The sequence below is a fragment of the Uranotaenia lowii genome, chromosome 1 (assembly GCF_029784155.1).
Source record: "Uranotaenia lowii strain MFRU-FL chromosome 1, ASM2978415v1, whole genome shotgun sequence".
Taxonomy (NCBI): Eukaryota; Metazoa; Arthropoda; class Insecta; order Diptera; family Culicidae; genus Uranotaenia; species Uranotaenia lowii.
In genome coordinates, this window is record NC_073691.1 from 70,326,715 (window position 1) to 70,339,466 (window position 12,752).

Below are 12,752 nucleotides of genomic sequence, written 5' to 3' on the forward strand. Positions count from 1 at the left end.
CCCATGGTGGATTACCAACATACATACATACATACATACATAAAATTCAGGAAAAATATTCCGTTAGGCTTCCGCTTTTCCAAATCCGAATTGCCGGGCCTTACGCTTAACCCCTGCCATCAGATTTTGTACAGCCACCTTGTCCACCTTCTTCGCCGCAGAAAGCCAGTTTGCCTTGAACTGCTGCTCGTCCTTAGTATTCTTTAGGTTCCGCTTGACAATAGCCCAGTATTTCTCAATTGGGCGGAACTCTGGCGTGTTGGGAGGGTTCTTGTCCTTGGGAACCACCTGCACGTTGTTGACGGTGTACCACTCCATGGTTTTTTACCGTAATGGTAAGATGCCAAATCCGGCCAAAACAGTACGGAACAACCGTGTTTCTTCAGGAAAGGCAGCAGACGTTTATTCAAACACTCTTTCACGTAAATTTCTTGGTTGCCAGTCCCGGAAGCTATGAAAATGCTGCTTTTCAAGCCACAGGTACAGATGGCTTACCAAACCAGATATTTCTTCGCGAATTTTAACTGTTTCATGTGCTTGAAAATATCTGCTACCTTTCCCCTTCCTTTTGCCGTATAAAACTCCTGTCCCGGAAGCTGCTTCTAGTCGGCTTTGACGTAGGTTTCGTCGTCCATTACCACGCAGTCAAACTTCGTCAGCATCGTCGTGTACAGCCTCCGGGATCGCGCTTTGGCCGTCGTATTTTGTTTATCATCGCGATTTGGAGTCACTACCTTCTTGTAAGTCGAAAGTCCGGCTCGTTTTTTGTCTCGATGCACGGGTGTAGACGATACACCCAGCTTATTTGCGGCATCTCGGAGAGAGAGGTTAGAGTTTCGCTTGAAACTACCGGCAACTCTTTTTGTCGTCACAGCGGCTTCCGGTTTTCGATTTTCCCCGATCCAGACTTCCTGGCTGTCGACAAACGTTCCCCAAACACTTTAATTACATTTGTAACGGTTGATTTGGCAACTTTTAGCGATTTTTCCAGTTTTGCTTGGGAGTAGCTCGGATTTTCGGGATGCGCGAGCAAAATTTTGATACGCTGCTCTTTTTCCTTGGACGGCATTTTGACAACTGGAGGGTGAATTCCAAAACCAAAATAGGAGCAACATTCGACAAGCTGATTGTATTCCGACGCAGGAAGCCGAATAAAGCAAAGGCTTTGGCTGCAGTGGTCGCGGTATGTTGAACAAATGAGAGATTTTGGTCAAAAACGTTATTCCGAGCACTTTAAAAAGGTTACTCTTTCGAGAGAGGTGCTACTCAAACCGTAGTCGTAGACAACAGAAGCTCTGGTTCTAAAAAAGTTTATACACTTACATTTTTCGGCGTTAACTTCCATACCGTGTAATCCGTACCATACTAATAATCGGTCCACGTCCTCATGAAGCAAAACACAATCCAATATCGAGTCATTGATCCGTTAGATTTTAATATCATCTGCGAACAGCAGTTTCGGCGACTGAAGGAATGTTGTTAATAAAAATCACGAAGATAAGCGGTCCAAGATGACTACCCTGCGGAACATCAGGCGGGATGTCGAACGCGGAGGAGTGAGTCCCACGAATTAGTTGCCCACTCGGAAAATCCATATCGATCAAGTTTTTCCCTTACGTTTCTTTGGGGTACTTTGTCGAAAGCCTTGACAAAATATACGTATATCGAATCCACTAGCATTTTTTTTACCTGTTGCAGAATACAAATCGCTGGCATAGGTCATTAGGTTTGTCAAGGTTGATCGTTTCGTGATGAACCCGTGCTGGACATCGGTGAATATTAGAGTGGCTGCTGAATAGATTCTCTCGTATATCAGGACTTTTAGCACTATGGAAAAGCAGCAAAGAATCGAAATTGGCCTGTAATTCTCCCCACGATGAGCATTTCTCGACCGGTTAGATTGATGCGATTTTCTACGGAGAAGGAAAAGTACCTTTCGAGATCGATCGATTGAAAATCATGCACAACGGTGGGACAAGTGAAGCAGCTATTTATAAAACAAGCGATGTTGGAATCCCACGAGGCCCAGATCCTTTCGAGGGATCAAGAGAATTTAGCACTTTTAGAACTTCTTGTTCAGTGAAAAAGGGGTTGCGGTAGGCTGATGTCATAGCTGGGAAGTGTATCAAAAAACACATTGTTACAGTCAGGAGCGTTGCGAAGAGTCGAATATTCAATCTCTAGCCTTGAGAGCATTGACTTGTTTTGGTCCGTTCGGTCTCGTTTACGGGCTTTACGAACTAAGTTGCAGATCCGCCTTAACTCAGAATTCCGCCAAAGGAACTTGTAAGGCTGGTGCCGGTGTAGTCATTTAGGCGGAGTGTGAATGCGTGAGACGTCCCAGAGATGATCATAGAAGGTTGATACAGCAACATCGATGTTTAGATCTTCGAAAAGTATTTTCCAGTTTGTGTCCAGTTACATTTCCAAAACACGATCGGTATCACAGTGCATAAATTGTAGATTTAGTCTGTGCGGGCTAACGGGATCCGTAAACTCGTCAGGAAAAAAGTCGAGCAGTACAACAGTAGTGATGATGTCGGTTGTATATTAAATTTTCGTTTGGATGGTGTACAAGATTAGCTAAATCGGGTCTAAATATTCACAAACAGAAGTTTACCAATACTACCATTGGCGTTCGCAAGCCAACACATCTGGAACAACCCGCAAGCTATCGTCGATTCGATGACAGTAAACTCCTGCTCGGTGGAGGCGTCCACTGGTAAAAATCCTTCTGCATTCTCGTCGAAGGTTCAAAGCAAATTCGGTGGATTGTAATCCCAGTTACGACGATGACGATAATATCATTACTACTAACTGTATTATACAAGAATTTGATCTATCCCGAAAATGAGTTATGTTATTTCTATGAAAGAAAAGTTGAGATTGAGTGTGTAAAAGAGAAATAAAAGAGAGAGAGAAAGTTGAAAGTCGAGGGGAAAGTATAATGTTATCGGCATTGCACTTAAGCCTAGTCCACACTAGGCAACATGAACTGCGATTTTTGTTATGAGACGAGCTTTGTTGTCTGTTGTTGTTGTTGGAAACGTGAGACGGTCTCAGTGTCTCCCGAAGAAAATGGGAGACGCTGAGACCGTCTCGAGACGAACCGTCTCCTAGTGTGGACTAGGCTTTACACACTCGCTCGTCGTCGTGTTTATTTGGAGTTAAAAATTAAAATGAAATTTTGGAATCTCAAACGCGATGTACGCCTTTAGTCAGATCAGATCATTCAGTTAACGAAATTTGGAAAGTAAGGTCGAGCGTCTTTTTAGCCGAAATAAATATTTTAAAGAAAGTCACTACACTAACCATATTCATCGGCATCAGCTGTCAGCCGAAACTATTTTTTTTTGTAGCCGGGCTCCCGGTCTAGAATGTTGACGTTACCTTGGATCCACTTAGCTGTAGCTCGACAAATCTTCAGAGAAGTAAGCAGAACGGGCGCGCTCAATCAACCGTACTTGAACTACTGTGTGATTATCAAATAATCAAAAGATTTTAAAACGAAAAACTGAATAACTACACATATGGAAAGGAGCAAATTGAAACCGTACCCAAGTAACCATAACCACAAATATCTAGCACCAATTCTTCTCTAACGTCAGCTATAGAGCTTTATTCTGTGCATCGTATTAGCTCTGTGAGCCAGAATTGGCGAATCGAACTCATGCCATCTATGGCTCTGACTTTTGACATTGACTCTGCTCGTGAACCTATCAGGTTCGGGTTACATCTTTGAAAACAAGCCCTATTTGAATTGAATTTCTAGCAACCGGTGCCCTAAATTAGTACTGATTAGACATCTACAATGCTAATGTGTTTGGCCTTATGTCACTATGTAGTGCAAAAAAGCATTAAAGCAAGTTTGTGTGATCCCAATTTTATGCTTAGAAAATGAAGCATTTGTTATTTTGATTTACAGCTATATTGCATTTCAAAAGCATTGTACAAAGCTGATAAAATGCTTGTTGCATTTTAAAAGAGTCATATACTTCTAATACGATGCAGCAGAATAGGATCCAGCTCTACACCGAAGGTGCGAATGGCCTATCCGACAAACAGTTCGGTTTCCGGAAAGGTCGTAGCACGGTGGATGCCATTCGACTGGTCATCGAAAGGGCGGATGAAGCCAGGTTGAAAAAAACGGAGAGGAGATCGGTTCTGCGCAGTGGTCACTCTCGACGTAAAGAACGCGTTTAACAGCGTCAGTTGGGCAGCGATTGCATCGTCGCTCATCAACATGAGGATTTCGACATACATATATCTGTAGGATGGCGGAGTGTTACTTCCGTGACCGCCAACTACAGTATATGACCAGCGAGGGACTGGAAACAGTGAGAGTCTCGGCAGGGGTTCCACAAGGATCGATACTTGGCCCGGTATTGTGGAACATCGTCTACGACAACTGCTGAGACTGCGTCTCCCCACAGGATTGAGACTTGTGGGATTCGCCGATGATGTAGTTCTCCTGGCATCGGGCCCGTCAACGGAGGAGGTCCAGCTACTCGCCACAGTAGCTATTGAGAAGGTGGAAAATTGGATGCGCTCCAAGAGCCTACGTCTGGCTCAGCACAAGACCGAGATGGTGCTGATCACCAACCTGATTTCAGCACAACCAGGGACGATCGCAGTTGGACCGTGCGAAATCGAGTCCAAGCGTGCGGTAAAATACCTGGGGGTGATGCAGCCCTCTCACGGGCCATGTCGAACAACTCGGCGATCCGCTGCAGCAGAAGGAGGGTCCTGGCGAGTGTGACCTCGTCCATTCTGCGCTACGGAGTGGCAGCCTGGAAGGCAGCCTTGAGCAGGCAATGTAATCTGCAAAAGCTCTGCAGTGTGCAGCGACTGATGAACCTGCGTGTAATCAGCGCATACCGAACGGTGTCCTCGGTAGCTGCTGATGTTGTGGCGGGGGTCATGCCCATCTCGGTCTTGCTAGAGGAAGATACCTCCTGCTACGAGAACAGGCACATGCCCGACGTGCGAAAACATGCCAGAGAGAACTCGCTGTCCAACTGGCAGCACCAGTGGGACAGCTCGGAACGTGGCCGGTGGACCCATCGCTTGATCCCTAATATCGGATCCTGGATGAATCGAACACATGGTGAGGTGGACTTTTGCATGACACAGTTCCTGACTGGTCACGGATGTTTCATGCAGTACCACCATCGGTTTAGACACGTGGCTTCGCCATCCGGTCCAACTTGCGGAGACAAAGTAGAGACGCCAGAACACGTAGTGTTCAGCTGTCCAAGGTTCGAAGAGGTACGTGCTAACATGCTTGCCGCCTGCGGACCGGACACGACAGCCGACAACATCGTGCGGAGGATGTGCGAGGACGCCAATACTTGGCGCGTGGTCAGCGATGGATTCACCCGGATCATGACTGCCCTGCAGAGGAGTTGGAACCAGCACCAGTCCGCGATCGGTGTAGGGTGACTCCTTCGTCGGGGAGCATCTGAGTAGTGTGCGTCCGACCCTGGCAGTAAAGCATACAAAGATAAGACTCTACCTTCTGCGTATGCCGAGCTGCCAGGTACGTTGCGCGCCTGTGTGTAGGATACCTCCAACGTTATCGTCGCGGAGTATCCGGGTCGAGCGCGCCCTCTGCGACGGAGGTTGTGGGGATAAGACATGACCTTCTCCGCAGTCGAACTCGTAGGGGGGAGAGTATTCACGTCGCGGAGTACTCTCGGGTAGAATGGTCTCACGTCGTCGTCGGATGAGTCGGGTAGGATGACATCACCGTTGGGATTCATCTGAGTCGCAAGCGTCTAAGACCCGTACGTGTGCTGTGACAGGCGCGAGTCTAAGATAAGCTGCTCTCGATTCGGCACACGGCGGGCAAAAACCCTAGGGTTGCCAGCCAAAAAGGGAGGAGGAAGACCGGACCACGGTCGGAGTAGAATGTCCTTTCGGCGGGGGGCATTCGAGTAGTGTGCGTCCGATTCTAGCAGTAAAGCATACAAAGATAAGACTTTACCTTCTGCGTATGCCGAGCTGTTTAGGTACATCGCTATCGTTGTGTAGGATACCTCCACCGCCGCGGAGTATCTGAGTAGAACGCGCTCCCTACGAGGGAGGCTGCGGGGATAAGACTTGACCTTCTTCGTAGTCGAACTCGTAGGGAGAAGAGTATTTACGCCGCGAAATACTCTCGGGTAGAGTGACTTCACTTCGTCGGCGGGTGAGTCATCTGAGTCGGTGTAGGATGAATTCTTCGCCGGTAATCATCCGAGTAGTTTTTCGTAAAGCCCCGGACGTGTGCTGTGACAGGCGCGTGTCCAGGATAAGCTGCTCTCGACCGGCACACGAACGGGCAAAGAGAAGAGGGCCTCGAGCCAAGCCAGGCGGAGCCAAGATCTCAAGTCGTTAGAGGAGAGGTCATTGGTCTCTCGCAGTGGTCTCGAACAGAGGCGGAGCGCACGTTTTTCGTGGGAACCAAGCTAGTCTCGATTTGCGAGTAAAGGCCGGATCTCAAGTCGCTAGAGGAGAGGTCCTTAGTCTTGAATCGTAACAAGAGGCAGGGTATATATGCTGGAGTTTGACTCGAACTGGAGTTTGCGATGAGCGCTTAAGCGCGGACTTGGTCTCCCATCTCGAGTAAAGCCTTCGTTGCAGGTCCTGATGGGAATTATGGCCAGAGGCCCCAGGTGGACTTTATGGCGTAGGGGAACAGAGTATCATGAGTCGTCCAATTGCACCCATGGACCCAGAGTAGCAAACTGGGGGGACGCGGTGGCTCGCCGCGCCTTGCATTGCAATCCGTAAAAAGGATTTATCACCTGGGTGGTCAACTAATAAAAAAAAACAAAAACAAAAGCGTAGGGCTACTGCAAGCTCTTTCCGAAAAGGCAGTAGCGAGTCGTGCTAAAAATAGCATCGGCGAATAGAATTAGAAGAAGAAGATCAAAGCAATGACCCAATCCGCAAAGCGTAGAGAACAGCAGCATTCTTGTAATCTACATGGTCCAAAACATTCGTGTGACCATTTCAGTTTTTGAGAGTTTGTATAAAGCAGAGGTATTAAGTATTCATCGAGTCCCATGTAAATCTAAAATCATACAAGGAACGCACATCTGATGAACTTTTCTGCACACTTGATGAATTCTGCCGCACACTTGGTGGATTTTTTTCACACTTGATGAATTCTGCCGCACATCTAATGAATTTTGCTGCACATCTGATGAATTTACGCCCGTTCTAGCGCACATTTCCGCACACTACAGTGAGCTACCAATGTGCTTTCCTCGCGTTCCGAATGAACACTTCGTATCTTTGGTGTAAACTGACTGCTACAGAGTTAAGAATAAATTATCTTGAAATTACCAGCTTTCTAATGAACTTATTTTAATTCATAAAGATTTTGATAAACTGGAAACATTGACCATGTGAAAATTAAAAGAGGGATTGATTTTTATTTCCCTAGTTATGTAAGTATGTTCTCAAGGAAAGCGTGTGCAGTGCACTTCAACTTCCACATTGTTTTGATCAAGGGATCATGAGATCCTCCACAACAATTTCACAGTGATGAAATGCGTTTCACAGGGATTTACAAGAAAAATTTTCTAATTAACTCTCTGAAGTTGTACAAGAAAGCGTTATAATCAATCCGTAATCGGGTCGCTATATAATTAATTTTATCAATGTTTGTTTTTCATAAATGATTTTTTAATTAACAATAACATGGTGTAACGACGCGAGGCACCTCCTATAAAAGGAGGTTGGTTCTGAAGAAATAAACTAGATCGTATTCAGGCAGTTGAAACCTTATTTGAACACATAAGTAACGAAATCCAAACCGTTGAATAAATAGATGATACTGTTGATGGTGTTTCTGGCAGTGGTGGCATCGCAGGATGTTTTACCTCGGTCCTGCCTCGATATCCAGTCCGCATCAGGGGTCTACGAAATCCATCCCGAGTATGGTTTCGGTAAACCAATTGACGTGTACTGTGAACAGAGTGCTGAGGATGGGGGATGGATTGTGATTCAAAACCGTTTCAATGGTTCAGTTCATTTCTATCGAGGCTGGAAGGATTACGAGGACGGATTTGGCGATTGGCGCGGTGAATTCTGGCTGGGTTTAAAATCGATTCATCGGATCACTTACTCCCAGTCGTATGAGCTGCTTATCCAGCTGGGAGATGAAAGTGATGAAAAAGCATATGCCAGGTACGATCGTTTCGTGATATCTGGCCCAGAAGATTCATATACCCTGAAACATTTGGGAAAGTACTCGGGGACTGCAGGTGATTCACTTGTTCAACATAAAAATTTTCCGTTTTCGACATTAGATAAAGATAATCGTAAACCTAAATGTTCGAAAAACAAATCAAATTGTGCAGTCGATTATCAAGGCGCTTGGTGGTATCATTGTTGTCATCATAGGTAAATATTCATTGAACTTTTCAGAGCAGACACCAGTGCATATTAATGACGATTATCTTTAAATGTCTTTTACAGCAACTTGAATGGGCTATACGCGGTGGGGAAAGTAGGACTGGGGATATGTTGGAATACATTCAAAGGATGTTTCCATGGATTGAAAACGTCGAGAATGATGATTCGTCCAAGGGCACCCACGAGTAAGTAAATTAAGAGTAGGGTAATCGGGTGTAAAATGCGCGGAGCGATCAAAGCAGCAAACTTGATTTGACATTTCTGAAAATTCTAGTCTGTTCTATTTCTGTACATTTCCAAACTTATGTAACACTTTTAAGTTTTTTTAATTATCTTCGTTAACTTTGCTACTCTCCTCGTAAATAATTACACCATATGAAAGCGACATTTTTCACTTGTTTTCCGTTCTAATGACGAACAATAGTCTTTATATTCACGAGAGCTCACTAAATTTTTAATTAAATTATTTTGTTTTATTTAATTTTTTACACTTAACATTTCGAGACAATGTTCCATATTCGTTTAACTATCTACAAACGTGTTTAAATTTCGTTGAAATTGAGCTTCATTTATCGGTTCGTTTGGATAGACACATACAATGCGCACTATGCCCCAAACGAAATGGAACGTGCGCGTATTACCCCCAGTTCCCCTTAATCGTAAATCGCAAGGAAAAATTCCAAAAATCACAAAAAAAAATACATAATCGGAGGTTTCAATAACAGCTACAGTTTAATTACAAATCCAACCTTTAAAATTTCTCAGACAGTTGAAATATCCAAATAATGTAATCTCACCAAATTCTGATTTTGTTAAGTTGATCTATGTCATCAGTCCCTCGGTCTCCCGCTGTTGAGCTTGAGCTTGAGCTTGAGCTTGGATGAACCATACATTTCAGTAGTTGCTACTCCGTGATTGACAAGAACCATAAAAATTGCACATAGATCCAAATAAATGGGGCTTGGGATTAGCTTACCATTTTCTGTGTGCACGTTTCGAAGGTTCCTCATCTTATATGGTCAATAACGGCGCCGGCCACGTCCTTACGGTTCATCGGGGAAAGGGAAGGATTGTTAGTTCGACTTCCGTTGCTACTAGAGACCGAATACACCTCTAAATCTCCACGGTCGTCACAGGAAGGGTGGTTTGTTAGTGAGTAAGGTAAATAAGATCTGGATTCCCTTTGGGAAGGGATGTGATCAAAGCAAAGTTAAAAATCGTCGCGTCGCACACTATCGAGTACATCGCGTTTTTATACGTCCTAACTAACTAAGTACTTAGCACCGGCGTAGCTCACCGAATTTTACCGCGCGCTTAAGACGAAAAGAGCAAAGCGTCCTAACGTGGCACTTTCATACACGTACAATGCACTTGGCAACGATGCAACTCTCCGAATTTTATCACGCGTTTAAAGTTTAAAACGAGAAGAGCAAGAACGACCTAGCGAGCAAAACACGAACACCGAACTAACCGATCACGTCAATTTTCCCCACACAAACACACACACATACACAAACACACACAACGAACCGACCCTACTGACGAAAAAATTATCCATTACCAAACACTGCACAAGCCTTTGATTTGACCGGAGACTTAAAAAAAATGAAAACGCAAATTAACTCTTGCAAAAACTCAGAATAAAAGCTTTACAAAGCTACCATTTGTTTGTAACACGAAAACTAACATTACATAGATTTTTCTTATTCTGAATTTACAAAATCCTTAGATTTAGATTTTTTTTACGATTTTTCATATTCATCGATGAACGTCAAAAGAAACACGAAACTAGTTTTTAGTTAAACTTTCAATGAACACCCCAACAAAAGCTCTGATATTTGCGAAATATCTGTGTAGTATAGAAAAAAAAATCACTACATTGAGATTCAGAACTAAAGCGATTTAGTGTTATTCATTTCCGTAATAGAAGGTAAATAGTGCCTGTCAAATTCAAAATTCACTGCCTAGAAAAATTTAGAAATCCGAAATTGGGAAAATGGCGACAATAAAACAAAAAACTCTTTTTTTGCTGTAGTGATATTGCAAATTTGCCGACCAGTCTCACTATCCTATTCGCCCCGCCCCCTCCCCCCAACAAACACACACACACACACACCCTCACACCCTCACACACACACACACACACACACACACACACACACACACACACACACACACACACACACACACAACCTCTACATTATGCTCTAAATAAAAACAAAAAACAAAACCACTTAGCTGAAATCCACGGTGCCGTTTTCCAATCTGTCACCAGCATTTACACCGTACAAAAATCCTATTGGAAAAGCTCCTGTCATCATTCTGACCCCATATCACGTGCAATGTTGCATTCAACAATTAGAACACAACGCTCTTCAAGTAACGCCAGTTACACCCGTTACAAACTTTATGAGCTTTTTTTCACAAGCTTTTGAACAAAAGCCTGTATAACCGGTTCTTCTTTTCGACGCCATTTCCAATATGCACTTTTCTTCCGGCACAACACAAACATTTAAAGCGCAGAAAAACCATCGAATCACAAAATTCAATTAGAAATTGCACTTTTCCCATCGACAACCAATCACCGTGCGACCGAACAACTACTTTAAAAGATTTAACTATACGTTTTTCACCAGAAATAAGTAAAATTGCGGAACCGACTCGAGATAAACGATGTATCTATGTCATCAGTCCCTCGGTCTCCCGCTGTTTTTAATAAACATGATTTTCTCAAGCAAATACGAATTGTTTTTTTATTGTTACATCCCGAAAACGGGCAGACGAGAATTCCTAACTAAGTAATATGTGTAGCGTTATAATTGAGTATTTGTGCTTGTTTAAATTTGAGCGTGTACTGATTGGGTTAATTCGAACCAAAAAGCAGTGTATAGAATTTAGAGCGTGTAATGACAAACACACACAAACAAAAAAGGAAACAAAAACATAATAACAACATGACCGGAAATAGCACTAAAGCCACACCGAAAAAATTCTTCACATGAGCTCTACGTGAAAATGTACATGGATTTTTGCCACCATGAAAATCACGTGAAACCTACGTGAATTTCAGGTAGCAAACAGAGCTCGCGCAGCAAGCAGAATTCACGTAAAGTTCATGTGAGTTGTAGGTATATTCCATATGGAGCGTACGTGGATTTGATTTCTTCTGCTACATGCATTTCACGTAGTTTTCATTAAAATGTTTAATATAGGGAGTTTCTTCAAATGTTTTAAATATTTTTTTTTTTAAGTTTGCGGGAATTTTTTATTATCATGAATAAATGATAAATTAAACACGATCATCACAAATTAAACTTTAAATTTCCACTTTCAAACTAACTAAACTTTACTTTTAAAGTTGAGTGGCATTTCCTAAATGGGATAGCATTTCTTCAAATCGATCGATGCGCACTCTGGAAAAATTATCCAGAAAACGAAATCGAGTGTCCATTCAGTCTGGTCAGTGATAAGACCTCAGCCCTTATCTCTGAACCAGAAAAAAACGATGGATTATATCAAATGGACGTACTCAAAACGCGATTTTCCTAAGACAAAATTTGCCGTTTTTGCTCCTTCAAGAAACCGGTTAAGTTTTCAATGTTTTTTTTATACTGCCCAGTAAAACCAGGTCACATAGTTTTTCAAAATTCGCACAGATTTTTAGAAATCTCAACTAAAAATCATAACCCAAGTAACCATTAAGCCGTAAAACATGGCCCTTAGCTGGCATTATAGTGATATGTAGAAAATGTCTCACAGAGCCGAATGGCTCTGAATACCACTTCAGTGCTGATTAAATGCCAGTTTTGGCCTGCAAATCGGCTCATATACGGCTTACGGAAAGCTGTCAACATATTTTTCCAGTGGGTACAACCCACTGAATAAAAAGAAAAAAGAATGTTTATTTTTTGTCCTTTACCCCCTTAGCTATTTATTTTCCTATCTCCCTCTTCCCATCTTACTTCTAGTTGTTGATTTATTAGTCGACTGCATTTTTGATACAGAAACAGGAATTGAACTCTCGACCTACCACTACAGAGCATTTCTCAGCGCCTCTGCTGCTTGAACTATTTAGTTCTTTGATAATCTTTGAAAAATTGACCACTGATCTTAAACTGTTTCCCAAAAATGATATCATACGTTGCTACAAAAAGTGATCAATAACAACATTTTTGATAAAGGAAGAGAAAAACAACCAATCCAATCCATCCGGAAAAATTTAAGATTTATTTAAATAATTCAACACAACACATTTTTTCAAACACAATATTTCTAATATCAGATTTAAGGAAGGAAATTCATCATTCAATGCGCATAGCTTACTTCTGCTTCTTCTGGGCCAACCG

The 12,752-nt window shown here is 42.9% G+C and overlaps 1 protein-coding gene across 1 annotated transcript; it reads left to right on the plus strand.

Annotated features, from left to right (window-relative positions):
• Nucleotides 1-7,762: 7,762 nt before the first annotated feature.
• On the plus strand, nucleotides 7,763-10,065 carry LOC129738888 (fibrinogen C domain-containing protein 1-like). The gene is made up of 2 exons (XM_055730205.1): nucleotides 7,763-8,394; nucleotides 8,470-10,065. The coding sequence occupies exons 1-2, from the start codon at nucleotides 7,820-7,822 to the stop codon at nucleotides 8,597-8,599; spliced, it is 705 nt and encodes a 234-aa protein (XP_055586180.1). The 5' UTR covers nucleotides 7,763-7,819; the 3' UTR covers nucleotides 8,600-10,065.
• Nucleotides 10,066-12,752: the final 2,687 nt, after the last annotated feature.